The sequence below is a fragment of the Pongo abelii genome, chromosome 3, assembly GCF_028885655.2.
Source record: "Pongo abelii isolate AG06213 chromosome 3, NHGRI_mPonAbe1-v2.0_pri, whole genome shotgun sequence".
Taxonomy (NCBI): Eukaryota; Metazoa; Chordata; class Mammalia; order Primates; family Hominidae; genus Pongo; species Pongo abelii.
Window position 1 is genome coordinate 144556836 of NC_071988.2, and position 24508 is coordinate 144581343.

Genomic DNA, 24508 nt, shown 5'->3' on the forward strand with positions numbered 1-24508 from the left:
AGAACAACAGCAATAATATAGAGTTGGCATGATGGTAATTGCAATAAAAACGGTGACCCCAGCAATTTCCTTTCTGATTATTGTCAGACCACAGTTTGCCTAGGTAGTTGCTCTAAACTGAATAAAATCTGCATAAAAATTTCTTACCACCCGTGACCCCTCAACAAAAACACACTCTGCTGTTTATCTAAAGCTTGCTTTATTGGGTGGGCCCTGATCCTTGTTTTAGTGTTCACTTTCTTAATTCCTTGTCCACAGTCCCCTTTGTGTAAAACTTAATTTACCACATGTAAATGAAAAGTACTAGTTTTATTTGACTTTATATTATGTTATGAATAGGCATTTCTTGCTTTGTACTACAGTCGTTTTTATAGCCCTATGCTACAGGCATTTCTTGCTTTGCACTCTAGTACAAAGCAAGTATAGGGCTGTAGTATAGGGCTGTAAAAATGATTGTGCAAGGTGAAATTATGCAGAATGATCTTAATCAGTGGGAAAAATTACAAGTGTTACATAACTTTTAAACATGTTGTCAAAACATTAAGAACGTTCATTCTTGGTTATAAATGTTTGAGGCAGTGCATTTTGGCTGTATAACAGATCCCTTGCTGGTTTCCCTACCTCTTAACTTATTTCTTTGACTAGCCCTTCATTCACACACTGACAGCCTAGTATTCCATTTTATGAGGACACAACAATTTATTTACTCATTTTTATATTAATGAATTTTTAAGACACTTCCAGCTTTTATTTTTATTGTTGTTATAAACAGTGCTCAGTAATATTCATTTTCTTTTGTATATTGGTAAGAGTTTCTCTAGGGTGTACATACCTAGAAGAAGTTGTTATTGTTATTGGACATGTATGCTTCAACATTACTAGATAGTTTGAAATTGCTTTTTTTGTGTGTCAATTTTTTTTTGCTTAATTTGTATTAATCAATTTTTAAAATATTTTGAAGGTTGTTCACTCCTTAGCAATTATGTCATTGACATTTTTGATGACTTTTGATCTTACAGACAAAAGTGAACTCTTTCAAATTATATGAGATTAATCTACATCAGAGGTCACAGTCTTTAGACATAATCTGGCCTGCAGTTTATTTTGGTCCAGCTCCCTAGCTAAGAATGAATTTTTCATTTTTAAAGGGACATTAACAAGAATATGTGATAAGACTTTATGTGGCATATACAGCCCAAAATATTTACTTTCTGGCTCTTTATATTTTGTCTTTTTAGATCCTACAGTACGTGGAAAACTGCCTTCAAGTTTATTTACCTCAGTGACGGCTGTGGGTGTAAACATTGTGTCGCTGTTACATAGTCTAACCTGTATCTAAAAATAAGCTTGTAAAATTGATTTGGTATTAAGTTGTTTCTTTTTCTTCAAAATCCTTAGAAGTATGAGAACATTTTGCCTCAGCATAATTAATGTTTCATTGTTTGTCTTTTTTTAAGTTAAATCTGTTTGGTAGTTGCATTATTTAAAAAATTGAGATAATGGAAGTATTGGTGATTAAATTGTAATCATGAAATCACTCTCTAGTATCTTAAGCTTAACAATAATTTTATTGTGGAAACATGATTGCTTACAGTTTAAGTACCAATGTACAAATAATTGATATACTAATTATAAATAATTACTCATCCAAAACACTGTGCCAAGCAAATCCTTGTTTACTTATGAATACATAATCACTTTGTTTATTTGTGTATTCTGTGGTTTGTAGATTTCAGTGATGTAACGATATCTGTCTTAAATGATAGATAATATTTTTAATTATTACTCTTCTTTTTTATGATTTTTTATTTATTATTATTTTTTTTTTTTGAGACGGAGTCTTGCCTCGGACTCCCAAAGTGCTGGGATTACAGGTGTGAGCCACCACGCCCGGCCTGTGATTACTCTTTTCATATATCTGTCTCCTAATTAGCCTCAAATATTGATTTTTAGACTACGTATAATCTATTACTGTGAAACAGTTTTTTGGGGCTTTTCTGTTTGTTTGTTTTTGTTGTTTTTTTGAGACGGAGTTTCGCTCTTGTTGTCTAGGCTGGAGTGCAATGGCGTGATCTCGGCTCACAGCAACTGCTGCCTCCCAGGTTCAAGCGATTCTCCTGCCTGAGTCTCCCAAGCTTGGATTACAGGCATGTGCTACCATTCCCAGCTAATTTTGTATTTTTAGTAGAGATGTGGTTTCTCCATGTTGGTCAGGTTGGTCTTGAACTCCTGACCTTAGGTGATCTGCCCACCTCAGCCTCCCAAAGTGCTGGGATTACAGGCGTGAGCCACTGCACCCAGCCTGAAACAGTTTTTCAAAAAGATTAATCATCTTGGGTTAATAGAAAAAAAACAGGCAGAAAGATAAAACTACTTCTGTCATTACTTAAGGATTCCTGTGTTTATGCTATTAGATATCTTTCTCATCTTAATTGAATTTGATGGATGGCAGTGTCCTTGGTGAAGCTGGATTCTGTCAGTCTGTACTTTGAGATGTTCTTCCTATCCCTTTCTTATTTTTGCTCTTAACTTTTCTACCCTGATTCTCATATCTTCTAACCTACTCATCTGTTACCATATTATCATATTTCAATATTTTTGAAGCAGCATTGTGAAGGTAATTGTCTTACTTCAGGCTGCTGTAACAAAATACCATAGACTGGGTGGTTTAAACAACAGAAATCTATTTCTCACAGTCCTGGAGGCTGGGAAGTCCAGGATCAAAGTGCTGGCAGATGTGGTGTCTTCTTAGGGTTTGCTGCCTGGCTTTCAGGTGGTCATCTTGACATAGCCTCACATAGTGGAAAGCAGAGACAGAGAGAGAGAGAGAGAGACATCAAGCTCTCCTGTCTCTTCTTATAAGGACACTAATCTCATTCATGAGGGCTCCACCCTCATGAACTAATTACTTCCTAAGGGCCTTGTCTTCTAATATCACATTGTGGATTAGGATTTCAGCATATGAATTTGGGAGGGACAAATTTGGTCCATAGCAGCACCACACAAAAACAGTATTAAAGATGGTCTCGTTTTCATCAGGCATGTTTCCAACTTGAAAGATTTGTTGATGTCCATAATTTTTGTCTGTTTGCCATTTCTGTTCTTTTCCCCCCTTTTCTCTTTTCTTTTGCATTCAGTGCATTTTGATATCGTATATTATCTCCTCTATTATCTTAATAGCTAAGCCTCTTTATTTTACTTAAAAAAATACTTGCTCAAGCACCTATACTATACATACTTACATTCTGTCTTCAAATAACACTGCACCACTTTATTTATAGTTTAAGTTCTTACATCAATATACTTTTGTTTTCTTGTGCTGTATTCTGTATTTTACCTCTAAATACAAAATAAACTTTATATTGTAGAGTTAAAACTTTCAGTCAGTTACCTCTTAAAGAAATTAATTGAAAAAAGAGCTATTCTATATTTATTCACATATTTGCCATTTCTAACCCTCTTCATTTCTTTGTATAGATCTAGGTTTACATTTGATATAAATTCCCATCAAGCTTTAGAACTTCTTTTAATATTTCTTGTAGTGGAGATCTACTAGTGACATATCCTCTCAGCTTCTATTTGTCTGATAATATCTTGTCCTCACCTTTCATTTTTAAGGATATGCCATTCTAGCTTGACAGAGTGACATATCCTCTCAGCTTCTATTTGTCTGATAATATCTTGTCCTCACCTTTCATTTTTAAGGATATGCCATTCTAGCTTGACAGGTTTTTTCTTGCAGCACTTGTCCTCCATTGTCACTTGGCTTAAATTATTTCTGATAAGAAGTCAGCAGTAATTCTTTTCTTACAGGTATATAATGTGTTCTTATATTCTCATTTCTCTTAAGACTTTCTCTTTATTATCAGTTTTTAGTAATTTGATAGTGATGCATCTTGATGTAGTTTCCTTACTTGGATTTCACTGAGCTATTTTGGATATGGTTAATATTTTTAAGAATCAAATTTGCCTATGTTTTTGTCATCTTCTTCCACTTTTTTTTTTTCTGACTTTTCAATTGTATATATGAGGGGACTTCAAAAAGTTCATGGAAAAATGGAATTAAAAGATAAAAAATATAAACTTTATTTCTCAACATAAGGTCCATCAAGTTCAAGATACTTTTGTAAGTGATGATACCAGCCATTTAGTCTATCCCTAAAGAACTAACTGTCCTGGGAAATTAATCATATCAGTGTTATATTTTTTACATTAGTAACTGAATAAAAATGGGTGCCCTTTAAAAATTTTTAAAGATTAAGAAACAAAAAGAAGTCAGAAGTTGCTAAATCAGGACTGTAAGATAAATGCCTAATGATGTCCCATTGAAATTCCTGCAAAATTGCCCTTGTTTGATGAGACAAATAAGCATAAGCATTGTGGTAAAGGAGGACTCTGGTGAAGCTTTCCTGGGCATTTTTGTGCTAAAGCTTTTGCTCACTTTCTCAAAACACTTGCAGTCAGCAGATATTATTATTCTTTGGAAAGTCAACAGGCAAAATATCTTGAGCATCCAAAAAAAACTGTTGCCATGACCTTTGCTCTTGACCAGTCCATGTTTGCTTTGACTGGACTACTTCTATCTCTTGGTAGCTATTGCTTTGTTTGTGCTTTGTCTTCAAGATCTGTAGAGCTGTGTTTCATTTCCTGTTACAATTCTTTGAAGCAGTACGTCAAAATCTTGATCCCACTTGTTTACAGTTTTGATTGAAAGCTCTGCCCTTGTATGCAGCTGATCTGGGCATAAGGATTTTGGCCCTAATCATGTGGAAAGTTTGCACCACTTTAATTTTTCAGTCAGAATTGTTTAACCTGAACCAATTGTGGTGGCTCTGGTGGTGGCTATTGTTTGTGCTGTTAATCATTTATCTTCTTCAATTAGGGAACAAACAAGATGAGTTTTTTCCTTGCAAACTGATGTGGAAGGTCAGCTGCTGGGGGCTTCATCTTCAACATAGTCTTGTTCTTTCAGTTATCCATTTGTAAACTGCTATCTCATTAGGGCATTGTCTCATGAACTTTTCATAAAGCATCAATAGTTTTACCATTTTTCTATCCAAGCTTCACCATAAATTTGCTTCTTCTTGCTTCAATTTTAACAGAATTCATGTGGCTCTGACAGAAACTTTTCAAACTGGTATCTTACCCTTAGTGCCTCAAACTAGACTCTGTTCAGACATGTTTTAACAAGTTAGTATGAATTTATTTTGGTGCAAAAATAACTGAAATCCGTGCATGATTTTTAAAATAATACATCTTTTACATGAACTTTTTGAAGACCCCTCATATATTAAACCTCTTAATATTGTTGTTATTAAGGGACCTGTGTCTCTGAGGATCTTATCTTTTTTTTTTTTTTTTTTTTTTGTCAATCTTTTTTGTTTCTATGCTTACTTTGAATGGTTGTTCTGTCTCCAAACTTACTGATTTTTTTCTTCAGCTTGTAAGCTTATTTAGTGCACTTTAAATTTCCAATATTATATCTTTTAGCTGTAGAAGCTTCATTTGGTTCTTTTTATGTTTTCTATCTTTTCCTCATAGTTTTTATGTTTTCCTTAAAATTCTTTTTCATCTTTTTCTTTTTTTAAAAATTTCTTTTGGCCAGGTCAATAACTGCATAGTTTTTTCCTGAAAATTTTTGAAAATATTTACAATATCTGTTTTTAAGATCTTCTTTGCCAATTTTATCACATCTTTTATTTCTGTATCTATTTGTATTGAACCTTTTTTTCTCCATTGTTTTTATATTTGGATCAAGTTTTTGTTTCTTCTATTTCTTTAAGATTTCTAAACTTTACAGAAAATTTGCAAGAACAGTCACATTTTTTTCTTCAACCATTTGAATTTAGTTGGTGCTCTATGCCCCATCACAGCTGAATACTTCAGTGCGTATTTCTACAAAAAGCAAATTCTCTTACATAACCACAGTGTAACCATAAAATTAGAAATGAGCATTATTATTGTCACTCAAGTTTTGTCAGGGGTCCCAATAATTTCCTTTATGACAAAATAAGTTAGTCCAGAATCATGTGTTGCATTTATTTGTCACATCCGTGAAGATTTCTTCAGGTGGGAACAGTTCCTTCAGTCTTCTTAGTGACCTTGACATTTTTGTAGATTACAGGGTAGTTATTGTGAGAAATATCTTTAAATTGAGATTTGCATGACATTCCCTCATTATTAGATTTAGGTTATTCTTAGAAAGAATGCTGCGTTCTTCTCATTGCATTCTGTCAGGTGACACTTGATTTTAACTTGTCATATTTCTAGTGATGTTAACTTTGATTATGGTGGTGTCAGCCAGGCTTCTTCATTGTAAAATTACTCTTTTTCCTGTTAAGTTAATATTTAGTGGGAAGTTATTTTGGGACTATATAAATATCCTGTTTTGGCCAGGCAAGGTGGTTCACACCTGTAATCCCAGCACTTTGCGGGGCTGAGATGGTTGGGTGACCTGAGGTCAGGAGTTTGAGACCAGCCTGGCCAACATAGTGGAACCCCGTCTCTTCTAAAAATACAAAAATTAGCCAGGCATTGTGACATATACCTGTAACCCCAGCTACCTCAGGAAGTTGAGGCAGGAGGATCACTTGAACCTGGGAAGCAGAGGTTGTAGTGAGTGGAGATCGCACCACTGTACACCAGTGTGGGTGATAGAGTGAGACTCCATCTCAAAAAAAAAAAAGAAAGAAAAGAAAAAGAAATAAATATCCTATTTCTTAATAGATTTTTAAATTTATTTAGTTTTTATGGGATCATAAATTCCTTTCTATTCAGTGGTTTATGATTTATCAGTATCACTATTTGTATTGATGTCTCAGTTGCACCAGTTTGGCTAGTAGGCCCTCTTTTAAGCTGTCTTTTGTGTGCTCTTGGCATTAATTAATCGCAGAGGGAAAGTCAGTTGTAACTCTGTGCAGCTTTGACATTTTACATAGCTGAGTTAATAAAGTGCTTAGAACAGTTCATGGCACATAGTCAAGGTTCAATATATGTTAGTACTTATGAATGCAATTATACTTTTTTTATTTTAATCATGTTGGAGTACAGTATTTTTAATGAGCTACATATTTATTTTTGTATTTTTTATTGGTATGTCATAGTTGTACATATTTTGTAGGTACATGTGATATTTTGACATGTATACAATATGTACTGATCAAATTGGGATAATTGGAGTCTTCATCACCTCAAACATTTATCTTTTCTTGGTTTCGGGACCATTACAATTCTCCTCTTTTAGTTATCTTGAAATATGCAGTAAATTGTTGTTAACTATGATGTCTCTACAGTACTACTGAATACTAGAACTTACTCCTTCTAACTGTGGTTTTGTACCCATTAGCCAATTTTTTTTTCATCTCCCTCCTCCTCTCTTTCCTCCTCAGGCTCTGGTAACCACCATTCTACCCTTTACCACCATGAGGTCCACATTTTTAGCTTGCACATATGAGTGAGAACATAAAGTATTTGTCTTTTCTGTGCCTAGCTTATTGCACTTAACATAATTACCTCTCATTTTATCTATGTTGCTGCAGATGACAAGATCTCATTTTTTTTAATGGCTAAATAATAATTGATGAACACTTAGGTTGACTCCATACCCTGGCTGTTGTAAATAGTGCCACAATAGACATAGGAGTGCAGATATCTCTTTGATAGACTGCTTTCCTTTCTTTTGGTAGTATACCCAGTAGTGGAATTGCTAGATCATATGGTAGTTCTGTTTTTAGTTTTTTGAGGAACCCCCATACTGCTTTCCGTAAATGGCTATACTAATTTACATTCCCATCCACAGTGTGCACATGATTTCCTTTCTCTGCATCTTCTCCAGCATTTCTTATTTTTGTCTTTTTGATAATAACCATTCTAACATGGATAAGATAAGAGATCATTGTGGTCTTGATTTGCATTTCCATGATGATTAGTGATGTTGAACATTTTTTCATATACTTATTGGCATCTTTCTTTTGCCCATTTTTTTAATTGGATTATTTATATTTGCTACTGAGTTGTTTGAATTTCTTTTGTTATTCTGGTTATTATTTCTTTGCTGGATAGGTAATTTGCCAGTATTTTCTCTTGTTCTGTAGATTGTCTCTACACTTTCTTGTTTCCTTTGCTGTGCAGAAGCTGTTGAGGTAATTTGTCTTTTTTTGCCTTTGTTACCTGTGCTTTTCAGGTCTTACCCAGACCACCGTTCCATAGCATTTCCTCAGTGATTTCCCCAAGTTTTCTTCTAGTAGTTTCATAGATTCAGGTCTTATGTTTAAGTGCTTTTTTTTTTTTTTCCTTTTGAGACAGGGTCTCACTCTGTCACCCAGGCTGGAGTGCAGTGGTGTGATCTTAGCTTACTTCAGCCTTGAACTCCAGGGTTCAAGCAATCTTCCTTTCTTAGCCTCCTGAGCAGCTAGGATTACAGGTGTGCACCACTACACCTATTTTTTTAAATTATTATTATTGTAGAGGTGGGGTCTTGCTATGTTGCACAGGCTCAAACTTCTGGCCTCAAGTGAGCCTCCCACCTCTGCTTCCTGAGTTGCTGGGATTACAGGAATGAGTCATGTGCCCAGCCACATTTAAGCCTTTAATACATTTTGAACTGATTTTTGTTTGTGGTGAGAAATGTGGATTTAGTTTCATCCTTTTGCATATGGATATTTACTTTTTCCAGTATCATTTATTAGAGACTGTTCTTTCCCCAGTGTATGTTCTTGATGCCCTTGTCGAAAATGAGTTGACTGTAATGAATGTGGATTTCTTTCTGGGTTCTCTCTTTTGTTTCATTGGTCTGTGTGCCTGTTTTTATGCCAGTACCATGCTGTATTGTTACTGTAGCTTTGTAGTATAATTTAAAATCACTTTGTTTTATGCCTCCAGCTTCATTCTTTTAGCTCAGGATTGCTTTATCTACTCAGGGTCTTGTGTGGATCCATATTAAATTTAGGATTGCTTTTTCTATTTCTACCAAAGAATGCCCTTGGTATTTTGATAGGGATTGAGTTAAATCTGTAGATTGCTTTGGGTAGTGTAGACATTTTAACAATACTTATTCTAATTCATGAGCATGGGATATCTATTCATTTTTTATGTGTGTCCTCTTTAGTTGTTTTCATCAATGTTTTATATAGTTTTCCTTGTAGAGATCTTTGACTTCTTTGGTCAAAGAAAATTTATTCCTAGGTTTTCGTTTGTTTGTATTGAAGTTATTGTAAGTGGAATTGCTTTCTTGAGTTCTTTTTCAGATTAATTGCTATTGGTGTATAGAAGTGCTACTGATTTTTGTATGTTGATTGTGTATCTGGGAATTTACTAAGTGAGTTCATTAGTTCTAAGAGTTTTTTGGTGGAGTCTTTAGCTTTTTCTACATATGAGATTATGACATCTGCAAACAAGCACAATTTGACTTCTTCCTTTTCAATTCGAATGCCCTTTATTTCTTTCTCTTTCCTAATTTTGGCCAAGACTTGCAGTATTATGTTGAATAGAAGTGGTGAAAGTGGGCTTCCTTGCTTTGTTTCAGATCTTGGTGTAAAGGCTTTCCATTTTTTCCTGTTCCATATGATAGTAGCTATGGGATTATCATATATGGCCTTTAGCAGATTGAAGTATGTTCCTTCAATACCCTGTTTATTGAAGGTTTTTATCATGAAGGGATGTTGAATTTTACCCAGTTTTTTCAGCATCTGTTGAAATGATCCTATGGTTTTTGTCCTTGATTCTGTTAATGCAGAGTTCAATGTTTATTGATTTGCATATGTTGACTCATCCTTGCATCCCTGGGATGAATCCCATTTGATTGTGGTGAATGATCTTTTTAATGTATTATAGAGTTTGGCTTGCTAGTATTTTTTGAAGGTTTTTAAATCTGTGTTTTATCAGGAATATTGATAGTTTTTTTGTTTGTTTTGTCTTTGGTTTTGCTGTCATGGTAATGCTGCCTTCATTGAATAAATTAGAACATATTCTCCCTTCATTTTTTTTGAAATATCAATAATTAGCAGAGTTTGTGTTAATTCTTTAAATGTTCGGTAGAATTCAGCAGAGAAGACATCAAATCCTGTGCTTTTCTTTGGTGGGAGACTTTTTATTACTTCAATCTTCTTGTTATTGCTTTTCTGTTTTTTCATGGTTAAGTCTTGGTAAGTTGTATGTGTCCAGGAATTTATTCAATTCTTTTTTTTTTTTTAATTATACTTTAAGTTTTAGGGCACATGTGCACAATGTGCAGGTTAGTTACATCTGTATACATGTGCCATGCTGGTGTGCTGCACCCATTAACTCGTCATTTAGCGTTACGTATATCTCCTAATGCTATCCCTCCTCCCTCCCCTCACCCCACAACAGTCCCCAGACTGTGATGTTCCCCTTCCTGTGTCCATGTGTTCTCATTGTTCAATTCCCATCTATGAGTGAGAACATACGGTGTTTGGTTTTTTGTCCTTGTGATAGTTTACTGAGAATGATGATTTCCAATTTCATCCATGTCCCTACAAAGGACATGAACTCGTCATTTTTTTGGCTGCACAGTATTCCACGGTGTATATGTGCCACATTTTCTTAATCCAGTCTATCATTGTTGGACATTTGGGTTGGTTCCAAGTCTTTGCTATTGTGAATAGTGCCGCAATAAACATACATGTGTATGTGTCTTTATAGCAGCATGATTTATAGTCCTTTGGGTATATACCCAGTAATGGGATGGCTGGGTCAAATGGTATTTCTAGTTCTAGATCCCTGAGGAATCGCCACACTGACTTCCACAAGGGTTGAACTAGTTTACAGTCCCACCAACAGTGTCAAAGTGGTCCTATTTCTCCACATCCTCTCCAGCACCTGTTGTTTCCTGACTTTTTAATGATTGCCATTCTAACTGGTGTGAGATGGTATCCCATTGTGGTTTTGATTTGCATTTCTCTGATGGCCAGTGATGGTGAGCATTTTTTCATGTGTCTTTTGGCTGCATAAATGTCTTCTTTTGAGAAGTGTCTGTTCATATCCTTCGCCCACTTTTTGATGGGGTTGTTTGTTTTTTTCTTGTAAATTTGTTGGAATTCATTGTAGATTCTGGATATTAGCCCTTTGTCAGATGAGTAGGTTGCGAAAATTTTCTCCCATTGTGTAGGTTGCCTGTTCACTCTGATGGTGGTTTCTTTTGCTGTGCAGAAGCTCTTGAGTTTAGTTAGATCCCATTTGTCAATTTTGGCTTTTGTTGCCATTGCTTTTGGTGTTTTAGACATGAAGTCCTTGCCCATGCCTATGTCCTGAATGGTAATGCCTAGGTTTTCTTCTAGGGTTTTTATGGTTTTAGGTCTAACGTTTAAGTCTTTAATCCATCTTGAATTAATTTTTGTATAAGGTGTAAGGAAGGGATCCAGTTTCAGCTTTCTACATATGGCTAGCCAATTTTCCCAGCACCATTTATTAAATAGGGAATCCTTTCCCCATTGCTTGTTTTTCTCAGGTTTGTCAAAGATCAGATAGTTGTAGATATGCAGCGTTATTTCTGAGGGCTCTGTTCTGTTCCATTGATCTATATCTCTGTTTTGGTACCAGTACCATGCTGTTTTGGTTACTGTAGCCTTGTAGTATAGTTTGAAGTCAGGTAGCGTGATGCCTCCAGCTTTGTTCTTTTGGCTTAGGATTGACTTGGCGATGCAGGCTCTTTTTTGGTTCCATATGAACTTTAAAGTAGTTTTTTCCAATTCTGTGAAGAAAGTCATTGGTAGCTTGATGGGGATGGCATTGAATCTATAAATTACCTTGGGCAGTATGGCCATTTTCACAATATTGATTCTTCCTACCCATGAGCATGGAATGTTCTTCCATTTGTTTGTATCCTCTTTTATTTCATTGAGCAGTGGTTTGTAGTTCTCCTTGAAGAGGTCCTTCACGTCCCTTCTAAGTTGGATTCCTAGGTATTTTCTTCTCTTTGAAGCAATTGTGAATGGAAGTTCACTCATGATTTGGCTCTCTGTTTGTCTGTTATTGGTGTATAAGAATGCTTGTGATTTTTGTCCATTGATTTTGTATCCTGAGACTTTGCTGAAGTTGCTTATCAGCTTAAGGAGATTTTGGGCTGAGACAATGGGGTTTTCTAGATATACAATCATGTCATCTGCAAACAGGGACAATTTGACTTCCTCTTTTCCTAATTGAATACCCTTTATTTCCTTCTCCTGCCTAATTGCCCTGGCCAGAACTTCCAACACTGTGTTGAATAGGACTGGTGAGAGAGGACATCCCTGTCTTGTGCCAGTTTTCAAAGGGAATGCTTCCAGTTTTTGCCCATTCAGTATGATATTGGCTGTGGGTTTGTCATAGATAGCTCTTATTATTTTGAGATAGGTCCCATCAATACCTAACTTATTGAGAGATTTTAGCATGAAGGGTAGTTGAATTTTGTCAAAGGCCTTTTCTGCATCTATTGAGATAATCATGTGGTTTTTGTCTTTGGTTCTGTTTATATGCTGGATTACATTTATTGATTTGCATATATTGAACCAGTCTTGCATCCCAGAGATGAAGCCCACTTGATCATGGTGGATAAGCTTTTTGATGTGCTGCTGCATTCGGTTTGCCAGTATTTTATTGAGGATTTTTGCATCAATGTTCATCAAGCATATTGGTCTAAAATTCTCTTTTTTGGTTGTGTCTCTGCCCGGCTTTGGTATCAGGATGATGCTGGCCTCATAAAACGAGTTAGGGAGGATTCCCTCTTTTTCTATTGATTGGAATAGTTTCAGCAGGAATGGTACCAGTTCCTCCTTGTACCTCTGGTAGAATTTGGCTGTGAATCCATCTGGTCCTGGACTCTTTTTGGTTGGTAAGCTATTGATTATTGCCACAATTTCAGATCCTGTTATTGGTCTATTCAGAGATTCAACTTCTTCCTGGTTTAGTCTTGGAGAGTGTATGTGTCGAGGAATTTATCCATTTCTTCTAGATTTTCTAGTTTATTTGCGTAGAGGTGTTTGTAGTATTCTCTGATGGTAGTTTGTATTTCTGTGGGATTGGTGGTGATATCCCCTTTATCATTTTGTATTGCCTCTATTTGATTCTTCTCTCTTTTTTTCTTTATTAGTCTTGCTAGTGGTCTATCAATTTTGTTGATCCTTTCAAAAAACCAGCTCCTGGATTCATTAATTTTTTGAAGGGTTTTTTTTGTCTCTATTTCCTTCAGTTCTGCTCTGATTTTAGTTATTTCTTGACTTCTGCTAGCTTTTGAATGTGTTTGCTCTTGCTTTTCTAGTTCTTTTAATTGTGATGTTAGGGTGTCAATTTTGGATCTTTCCTGCTTTCTCTTGTGGGCATTTAGTGCTATAAATTTCCCTCTACACACTGCTTTGATTGTGTCCCAGAGGTTTTCGCACGTTGTGTCTTTGTTCTCATTGGTTTCAAAGAACGTCTTTATTTTTGTCTTCATTTCGTTATGTACCCAGTAGTCATTCAGGAGCAGGTTGTTCAGTTTCCGTGTAGTTGAGCGGTTTTGAGTGAGTTTCTTAATCCTGAGTTCTAGTTTGATTGCACTGTGGTCTGAGAGACAGTTTGTTATAATTTCTGTTCTTTTACATTTGCTGAGGAGAGCTTTACTTCCAACTATGTGGTCAATTTTGGAATAGGTGTAGTGTGGTGCTGAAAAAAATGTATATTCTGTTGATTTGGGGTGGAGAGTTGTGTAGATGTCTATTAGGTCCGCTTGGTGCAGAGCTGAGTTTAATTCCTGAGCATCGTTGTTAACTTTCTGTCTCGTTGTTCTGTCTAATGTTGACAGTGGGGTGTTAAAGTCTCCCATTATTATTGTGTGGGAGTCTAAGTCTCTTTGTAGGTCAGTCAGGACTTGCTTTATGAATCTGGGTGCTCCTGTATTGGGTGCATATATATTTAGGATAGTTAGCTCTTCTTGTTGAATTGATCCCTTTACCATTATGTAATGGCCTTCTTTGTCTCTTTTGATCTTTGTTGGTTTAAAGTCTGTTTTATCAGAGACTAGGATTGCAACCCCTGCCTTTTTTGTTTTCCATTTGCTTGGTAGATCTTCCTCCATCCTTTTATTTTGAGCCTATGTGCGTCTCTGCACGTGAGATGGGTTTCCTGAACACAGCACACTGATGGGTCTTGACTGTTTATCCAATTTGCCAGTCTGTGTCTTTTAACTGGAGCATTTAGTCCATTTACATTTAAAGTTAATATTGTTATGTGTGAATTTGATCCTGTCATTATGATGTTAGCTGGTTATTTTGCTCGTCACTTGATGCAGTTTCTTCCTAGTCTCGATGGTCTTTACATTTTGGCATGATTTTGCAGTGGCTGGTACCGGTTGTGCCTTTCCATGTTTAGTGCTTCCTTCAGGAGCTCTTGTAGGGCAGGTCTGGTGGTGACAAAATCTCTCAGCATTTGCTTGTCTGTAAAGTATTTTATTTCTCCTTCACTTATGAAGCTTAGTTTGGCTGGATATGAAATTCTGGGTTGAAAATTCTTTTCTTTAAGAATGTTGAGTATTGGCCCCCACTCTCTTCTGGCTTGTAGAGTTTCTGCCGAGAGATCCGCTGTTAGTCTGATGGGCCTCCCTTTGTGGGTAACCCGACCTTTCTCTCTGGCTGCCCTTAACATTTTTTCCTTCATTTCAACTTTGGTGAATCTGACAATTATGTGTCTTGGAGTTGCTCTTCTCGAGGAGTATCTTTGTGGCATTCTCTGTATTTCCTGAATCTGAATGTTGGCCTGCCTTGCTAGATTGGGGAAGTTCTCCTGGATAATATCCTGCAGAGTGTTTTCCAAGTTGGTTCCATTCTCCCTGTCACTTTCAGGTACACCAATCAGATGCAGATTTGGTCTTTTCACATAGTCCCATATTTCTTGGAGGCTTTGTTCGTTTCTTTTTATTCTTTTTTCTCTAAACTTCCCTTTTCGCTTCATTTCCTTCATTTCATCTTCCATCACTGATACCCTTTCTTCCAGTTGATCGCATCAGCTCCTGAGGCTTCTGCATTTTTCACGTAGTTCTCGAGCCTTGGCTTTCAGCTCCATCAGCTCCTTTAAGCACTTCTCTGTATTGGTTATTCTAGTTATACATTCGTCTAAATTTTTTTCAAAGTTTTTAACTTCTTTGCCTTTGGTTTGAATTTCCTCCTGTAGCTCGGAGTAGTTTGGTCGTCTGAAGCCTTCTTCTCTCAACTCGTCAAAGTTATTCTCCGTCCAGCTTTGTTCTGTTGCCGGTGAGGAACTGCGTTCCTTTGGAGGAGGAGAGGTGCTCTGCTTTTTAGAGTTTCCAGTTTTTCTGCTCTGTTTTTTCCCCATCTTTGTGGTTTTAGCTACTATTAGTCTTTGATGGTGGTGATGTACAGATGGGTTTTTGGTGTGGATGTCCTTTCTGTGTGTTAGTTTTCCTTCTAACAGACAGGACCCTCAGCTGCTGGTCTGTTGGAGTTTGCTAGAAGTCCACTCCAGACCCTGTTTGCCTGGGTATCAGCAGCGGTGTCTGCAGTACCGTGGATTTTCATGATCCGCTAATGCTGCTGTCTGATCGTTCCTCTGGAAGTTTTGTCTCAGAGGAGTACCCGGCCGTGTGAGGTGTCAGTCTGCCCCTACTGGGGGGTGCCTCCCAGTTAGGCTGCTCTGGTGTCCGGGGTCAGGGACCCACTTGAGGAGGCAGTCTGCCCATTCTCAGATCTCCAGCTGTGTGCTGGGAGAACCACTGCTCTCCTCAAAGCTGTCAGACAGGGACTGTCTGCAGATGTTACTGCTGTCTTTTTGTTTGTCTATGCCCTGCCCCCAGAGGTGGAGCCTATAGAGGCAGGCAGGCCTCCTTTAGCTGTGGTGGGCTCCACCCAGTTCGAGCTTCCCGGCTGCTTTGTTTACCTAAGGGAGCCTGGGCAATGGCGGGCACCCCTCCCCAAGCCTGGCTGCCACCTTGCAGTTTGATCTCAGACTGCTGTGCTAGCAATCAGCCAGACTCCGTGGGCGTAGGACCCTCCGAGCCAAGTGCGGGATACAAACTCCTGTTGCACCGTTTCCTAAGCCCGTCAGAAAAGCGCAGTATTCGGGTGGGAGTGGCCTGATTTTCCAGGTGCCGTCTGTCACCCCTTTCCTTGACCAGGAAAGGGAACTCCCTGATCCCTTGTGCTTCCCGAGTGAGGCAATGCCTCGCCTTTCTTTGGCTGGCGCACAGTGCGGTGCACCCACTGTCCTGTGCCTACTGTCTGGCACTCCCTAGTGAGATGAACCCGGTACCTCAGATGGAAATGCAGAAATCACCCGTCTTCTGCGTAGCTCACGCTGGGAGCTGTAGACCGGAGCTGTTCCTATTCGGCCATCTTGGCTCCTCCATCTCTCAATTCTTTTAGATTTTCCCATTTGTTCATAATAGTCTCTAATGATCTTTTGTATTTCTGTAATATCAGTTGTAATTTCTTCTTTCTCTTCTCTGATTTTTTTTATTTAGGTGTTCTTTTTTTTAGGTAGTCTATCCAAAGGTTTGTTGATTTTATGGTTTCAAAAATCAGCTTTTCATTTTTTGATCTTTTATTTTTTTAGTCTGAATTTCATTTATTTCTGCTCTTTATTATTTGTTTTCTTGTACTAATTTTGGGTTTGATTTGTTCTTGCTTTTCTAGTTTCTTGAAGTGCATTATTAGATTGTTTCTTTTAAGTCTTCATACTTCTTTAATTTTGGTGTTTAAGGCTTTAAACTTCCCTCTTAGTACTGCTTTTGTGTATCTGTCGATTCTAGTATTTTGTGATTTATTTCACTGGTTTCGAGAAATTTTAAAATTTTCTTTTTTTTTGATGGAGTCATTGGGCATTCAGAAATATGAACCGTACAAAAATTGTACAGTTTCCAAAGTTGTTCTTGTTACTGATTTCTAGTTTTTGTTGTTGTGGTGGTTGTGGTCAAAAAAGATGCTTGATATGATTTTGACTGTTTTGAATTTGTTGAGATTTATTTTGTGGTTAATGTATGGTCTATCCTGGATAATGTGCCATGTGCTGATAACAAGAATGTGTATATTCTGCAGCAGTTAGATGAAATTTTCCATAAATGTCTGTTAGGTCCACTTGGTGTATAGTTTAACTCCAATGTTTGTTTGTTGATTTTTTGCCTGAACTGTTTGTTGCTCAAAGTGGGGCATTGCGGTTCCCTGCAATTATTTTATTGCAGTCATTACAGTCTGTCTCTCTCTTGAGAGCTATTAATATTTGCTTTATATATTTGGGTGCTCCACTGTTGGGTGCATGTTTTTAGTTTTCTTATATCTTCTTGCTGATTTGACTTTTCTAAATCATTATATAATGACTTTCTTTGTCTCTTTTTACAAGTTGTGACTTAAAGTCTGTTTTATCTGATATAAATATAGCTACTCCTGCTTTTTTTTTGGTTTCCATTTGCATGGAATATCATTTTCCATTCCTTCATTTTTAGTCTATATGTGCTTTTATAGGTGAAGAGAGTTTCTTCTTGGCAGCATATAGTTGTGTCTTTTTTTTTTTTTTTTTTTTTTGGAGATGGAGTCTTGCTCTTTCGGCCTGAATGGAGTGCAGTGGCATGCTGTCGGCTCACTGCAACCTCTGCCTCCTGGGTTTAAGCGATTCTCCTGCCTCAGCTTTCTGAGTAACTAGGATTACAGGCACCTGCCACCACGCCCAGCTAATTTTTTTTTTTAGTAGAGATGGGGTTTCACCATGTTGGTCAGGTTGGTCTCAAACTCCTGACCTAGTGATCCATCCCAGCCTCCCAAAGTACTGGGATTACGGGTATGAGGGTCTTGTTTTTTAATCCATTCAGCCACTGTTGGTCTTTTAACTAGAGAATTTAGTCTATTTACATTCAATTTTAATATTGATAGGCAAGGCCTTACTTTGACCATTTTGATACATTTTTTTTTTTTTTTGGTATTATGTAACTCTTCTTTTCGTTTCCTTCTTTCTTACTGTCTTCTTTTGTGGCTGAGTGATTTTTCTCTGGTAGCATGTTTTAATTTGTTCTTTTTTATTTTTAGTGTATATATTGTAGTTTTTAGCTTTGTAATTACCTTGAGTCTTATACAAATATTATATTAATTATTTCAAACTGGTACCAACTTAACTTTGATTGCAAGATAAGAGACAAATGAAAACAAAAATTTGTACACCTTAACTTCCTCTCCTCCAACATTTTGAATTTTTGATTTTACAACTTGCCATTTTTATATTGCCTCTTAACAAATTGTACTTGTAATTATTTTTAATTGTTTTGTATTTTCTTTTTACTAAAGATGTAAGTGATTTAAGAACCATGATTATCATATTAGTATAACAATCACGTTAATGTTCTTTTCTTTTGGTTTGAAGAACTCCGATTAGCCTTTTTTATAGGACAGGTCTAGTAGTGAAAAATTTCCTCAGCTTTTTTTTTTTTTTTTTTTTGGCCTGGGAAAGTCTTTATCTTGCCTTTATTTCTGAAGGATAGTTTTGCTGGGTACACTATTCTTCGTTAAGTTTTTTATTTTCTTTCAGCACTCTGAATAATTTCACTCCCTCCAACCCTAAGGTTCGCACTGAAAATTCTGCTGCCAAGTGTATTGGATCTCCCTTATATGTTATTTGTTTCTTCTCCTTTGCTGCTTTCAGGATCCTTTATCTTTGATCTGTGTGAGTTTAATCATAAATCTTGGGTTGTTTCTTATTTTGGAGAGGGGAGGTTGAGCCTGGTTGGTGACCTTTAACCTTCATGTACCTGGATATTTATATCTTTTCAAGCTTTGAAAAGTTTTTTGTTTTTCTTTGAATAAGCTTTCTACCCCTTTGTCTTTCTCAGTTTTTTTCTCTCATTTCAGTAACCTGAATATTTGTTCTTTTGATGTTGTCTCATAGCTCCCATAAACTGTTCATTTCTTTTCATTCCTTTTGCTTTTTTCTCCTCTGACTGTGTATTTTCAAATAGTTGGGCTTCAAGCTCACTGATTCTTTCTTCCTTTTCATCAGTCCTGCTGTTGATATTCTCTATTCCATTTTTCATTTTGCTCATTGTATTTTCCGGCTCCAGAATTTTTGTTTGATTTTGTTTATGATTTCAATATCTCTGTTAAATTTCCGTAATACATTTCTGAATTGATTATGTCTGTTTTCTTGAAGTTCATTGAGCTCTCTTAAAACAGGTATTTTGAATTCCTTGTCTGAAAGATCACATATCTCTATCACTTTAGGGTTGGCCTCTGGTACCTCACGTCCATTCGTTGAGATCATATTACCCAGAATCTTCTTGATGCTTGTGAAATTGCAGGCTGTCTGTGCATTGAGGGATTATGTATTTATTGTAGTCTTCACAGTCTTCCTTTGTTTGTGCCTGTCCTTCTTTAGAGACCTTCCAAGGATTCTAAGCCAACTGAATATTGTGTTTCCTGAGCCTGTGACCACTTCAGCTATCTAAACACTAGGAGACTGTATTAGGGTTCTCCAGAGGTACAGAACTAATAGGATTATGTGTACATAAAGAGTTTATTAAGGAGAATTGACTCACATGATCACAAGTGAAAGTCCCACAGTTGGCCATCTATAAGCTGAGGAGCAATGAAACCAGTAGTGGCTCAGTTCAAGTCCCAAAGCCTCTAAGGTAGGGAAGCTGACAGTGTAGCCTTCAGTCTGTGGCTGAAGACCTGAGAGCCAATGGCAAACCGCTGGTGTAGGTCCAAGAGTCCAAAGGGGGAAGAATCTGGAGTTTGATATTCAAGGGCAGGAAGCATCCAGCACAGAAGAAAGCCAGAAGACTCAGCAAGCCAGCTTATTTCATCTTCTTCTGCCTGCTTTTTGTAGCCACACTGGCAGCAGGTTGGATGGTACCCACCTACATTGAGGGTGGGGCTTTGTTGCCCAGTCCACTGACCAAGTGTTAATCTCCTCCAGCAACATCCTCACAGACACAACCAGAAATAATATTTTGCATCAGTCCAATCAAGTTGACAATTAATATTTACCATCACAGAGACTCTCTGAGCCCAGGCTTGCCACAAATCTCACAGGGTCTCTTTGGTTGATGTGGCTTTCTGGCCCAGATGGACCTGGGGTAGACCCAAGGCAGATACTCCGGCTGTGTGGAAATGCTGGCCAGGGATCTGAGTCCAGAAGACTGTCCCAATCACCCAGATGAGTGTGCCTTTCAGCATATTTCTACACAGGCAGGATAGGCTTCTAACTGCAGTAAAACGGCCTAGAGTTGAGACTGGGCTGCTTTGGGATCTGCTGTGTGAAGGAGGCTGGCCCCAACTTATTTGCTCAGATCAGCATGCATCACTCAGCTGGTCCCTGCAAAAGTGCTTGACTGTAACAGGGGGGTCTGGTACTGAGACTGGGCTCCCTTGGAATCTGCTATGGGATGGAGGTTGGTGTTCTTGTCACATTGGCTCAGATGGGCATGTGTCTCTCAGCAGGTCTGTACATAGATGGGATAGCTCCCAGACTGCAGCAGGAGGGGCTGGAGCTAAGACTGGGCCCCCTTGGACTCCTCTGTAGGGACGGATTTGGAAAGCTTGTCTTGTTAGCTCAGAGTGGCATGCATCTCCCAGCAGGTCTCAGCACAGATAGGATAGTTCCTCTACTGCACTGGGCGGGGCTTAGACTGGGTCTCCTCAGGATATGTTGTGGGATAGAGGCTGGTGAGCGTGTCAGGGAGGATCAGAGTCCCAGGCCATGAGATTTGTGTGAATCTCCCCCTGGGTTCTTGTGTAAGCAACTATAAGCTGGGATCTCAGCTAGGGAGGCCTGGAGCATTGCCACAGTTCAACTTCCAGGTTCACTACTGAGACCAGTTATCAGTGGGCTGATGAGCTTTTCTGCCAAGGCATTAGTGTGCATGATTTCTCTGAACCCTTTGGCAGATGATTTTAGTTGCAGGCTCAAGGTCAAATGGGGCTATAGTCAAGCCCTTTGAGAGACAGGGCTACTTCTGGGCTTGAATGCAAAAGCAAGCTCAGTGGAGCAGATCAGCCACTTGGGTGTTAGTGTACCCTCTCAAAGTGACCCTCCTGTGTCTTAGGGTTTCACAATTATGGATGGATGGATAATTCTTTTTATTGTGGGCATATATGAGCAGGTTACCTTCCATTTTGCCATCTTAGTGGTGTCACTCTATGAACTACATACTTAAGAGAAATTGCTACACAGAATATATTGAGCATCCTTTTTTTTTATGAATTAAGTCATTACCATGAACATCAAAAATAGTAATGTTACTTTGGGAGGCTGAGGCAGGCGGATGACGAGGTCAGGAGATCGAGACCATCCTGGCTAACACAGTGAAACCCTGTCTCTACTAAAAGTACAAAAAATTAGTCAGGTGTGGTGGCGGGCACCTGTAGTCCCAGCTACTCGGAAGGCTGAGGCAGGAGAATGGTGTGAACCCGGGAGGCGGAGCTTGCAGTGAGCCGAGATAGCGCCACTGCACTCCAGCCTGGGCGACAGTGCAAGACTCCATCTCAAAAAAAAATTAGTAATGTTAAGTCAAATTTTAATTATTCTACACCCCACTCTCTCTCATCTTCACATTTTGCTATCCACAACACATTAATTTTATATTTTTAATTGTTTTTGTGTCTATCTTCTCATTTCCATTGCACTCCTTTGCCTTAAACTTGTTCCTCATTATTTTTCCCCTTTACTATTCTAAGCGTTTTATAATTGTTCTCTCAGAACAGTTATAAACTGTAACTTTTGGACTCTTAATGTTCCTCCTAAACATCTTTTATACTGTGGCCAGAATCACCTTTCATTAATATCTCTGTTATCACTTAACTTTCATAAAACCCTTCCTATTGCTTACACAATAAAATCTGAACCCCTGCCTCCCACTTTAAGTAGCTTTATTGATTGCCACAATCTCCCTGCACCCTATGCTTCATGTGTAGTAAATTCTTATATCAGTTCTGTTCAAGTGTATTCATTGTATGTAATTTAAAAGTCAGTGACCTCAGCGTAAAGACCTTAAGAGCTCTTCTACAACAAAGTTCATATAGTAACATCTATTGTGGCTCATCAGAGACCTTTTTGATTTCTTCCTGGGTCTTGATGTATTTCATATTTTTGAGGGTGTGGAATAAATCAACTGAAGACTCACCTGAAATGTTGCTTTCTCTAGGAACATTTCTTGACTCTAAGGAGTTTCTTCTGTATGTTTTGATGGTACCTGTGCATTGCTCTATCATAGTAGTTGTCATACTGTATGCTAATTTTCCTTGTAATATGGTGTTTTATATGAAGCCAAATACTGCCCATACCACTTTGGGATTAGTTAACATTCTGCTAGGGTTTGCCTATGTGTTTCAGTCAGTCAGATTTTTAAAAATTAATATAAATTGTTTAGGAAATACTTAAGTCAGTGTCTTATTACATCCTTGGAATTGGCTGGACCCGTGATCTGCATGGAATAGAATATGAGTCTTGTTCAAAGTAAGGGGTGTGTGTATGTGTTTGTGTGTGCATGCATGCTCATGCACACACACAGAGAGGGAGAGAGAGAGACACACACGTCTCTTGTTCTTCGGGATGTATGAGGAACTGTGTCAGAATAGCCAGATGCTCGGAGAAACATCCCCACAGCTGAGGTCATCTATCATTATGGGACAATTTAATTCATAACTTCTTGTGGTGGCCGTTTATCTTAAGAGAGTAGATATGTATGTGGTAAAAAAAGAAAGTCTGCTGTGTTTCTTACAATATTTGATATTCTAGGTACTTGAGAAATAAGAAAAATATTAAAGTTCAGAAATATTAATGTCAAAAAATGTGCATCTTCGGATCTAGTAAGTAGACCTGCTTAGAACTAGCCAGTGGTTAGGCCTGGGAAATGGCTGTTCCATCTTCTGTGCCTAGCACCACATCTGATATAGTGTAAAAATGTAGGTAGAGTTATAGACAGATGATGAATAAGTTGTTAAAACATTATGATTAGTCACAGCCTTTCCTTTGTATTGATGTGTGGTTTTTGGAATGTAGAATGGCTTTAACTTTTCAGGCACAAATAACAAACAGAGAAAATAAGCATGCTAAAGGGATTAATAAGCAGATTTTATTTCTTTTCTCTTTTGTGTATATTTTTTCTACTTCATTGGAAGAAATACACATGATTGCATTTATAAAGACACTGAACAGTTGTTTTCTTTTCATGCAGGGGCCTGAATTAATGAATAAATATGTTGGTGAATCTGAAAGAGCAGTTAGAGAGGTAAGAAATTGTGCATTTAGTGGCACTCAGCACAGGAGAATCACACTTCTGTCCTGTGCGGCTTCCCTTTTGTTTTAGGTAAGACTGGCATTTCCGAAGTCAGATCTTAGTGGTATTTTTTTTTCTTCAGCTGAATATTATTTTATTATTTAAAAATGCAGTTTTGATCATCTGCAGTACTTCAGTTTTGTTTTTAAACATCATATTACCAGCCCTTTTAAAACTATCATTTTTTCTGATAATAATAGCCAGCATTTCTGTTAAAATAGTTAATGCTATTACTAATAGTTAATAATACCTATCATTTATTGAGCTCTGACTGTTGCAGGCATTGTGCCAAATGCTTTGTGTTCTTTTTTAAATTCAATTATTAAAATAACTTTCTGAGGTAGGTATTTATTATCTCCATTTTATAGATGTAGAAATCGAGGCTTACAGAAGTGAAGTTAACTGCTGAAAGTCACACAGTTACTAGTAGTGCAGCTGGGATTTTAACTGAAATTTTCTGATTGCTTAACTGAATTGCCTCCTTCACACCTATGTGAATATGTATTGGTAGTCTTGTCTCTTTAAGCACTATTGAAGGGGATACTTTTACATCCATTATAAAGTTCTAAACATCTATTATAAGGTCTATACAAAGTGACTGGGCTTGTTGACTTGTACCTAATAGGTTTGGTTCTAAATATAGTTTTAAAACAAACCAACTACAGAATTTTCTAGTGTTTTCTCATCTTTAGCTAATGTGGCACTCTTTCCACCAGACCTTCCGAAAAGCAAGAGCAGTGGCGCCTTCCATTATTTTCTTTGATGAACTGGATGCCTTAGCAATTGAAAGGGGCAGGTAAGAAGTATTTAATAGCACTGCTATTGCATAATAATATGATGTTACATAATAATAGCAATTAGGGTATAAATAGCATTTTGTATACAACTTTTATCTATTAATACATTTGGCCTAAAATAGTTTTCAGTTTATGTAATGTTTTCCTCTTATACCCATTAAATTATTTCATGTAATCACTATATAGTACTTTTATCTATATTGGATAAAAACCACTGATATCTGTCTGGGCATTTGAGTTAATTTTTATAGTTTATATCAACACATACTTCTTAGTATTGTCTATCAAAATTAGGGTTATTGTAAACATATAATTAAAACTGTAAACAAAACTGGATTAATCATAGTTACTTCTTGTAGTAGAACAAAATTATAAAATACATTATACAGATTTTAAAATTCTCTGGAATAAATGTTTCCTAAAGTAAAATTAAATAGGATATAAATTAGTATTAATAGTTTTGCTCCAA

General features: G+C 37.2%; 1 protein-coding gene across 8 annotated transcripts in view; it reads left to right on the plus strand.

The window, feature by feature from the left end:
- Positions 1 to 24508, plus strand: part of AFG2A (AFG2 AAA ATPase homolog A) — a 409783-nt gene that overhangs the window by 106891 nt on the left and 278384 nt on the right. For 6 of the 8 annotated variants that reach the window (XM_054554461.2, XM_009240302.4, XM_054554462.2 and 3 more), the window contains 2 exons: positions 23141 to 23194; positions 23959 to 24038. The exons of the other annotated variants lie outside the window; for them this stretch is intronic. In XM_054554461.2, coding sequence (XP_054410436.1) covers positions 23141 to 23194; positions 23959 to 24038 — 134 coding nt within the window. The remainder of the gene's footprint in view (positions 1 to 23140; positions 23195 to 23958; positions 24039 to 24508) is intronic. 8 annotated transcript variants of the gene reach the window in all.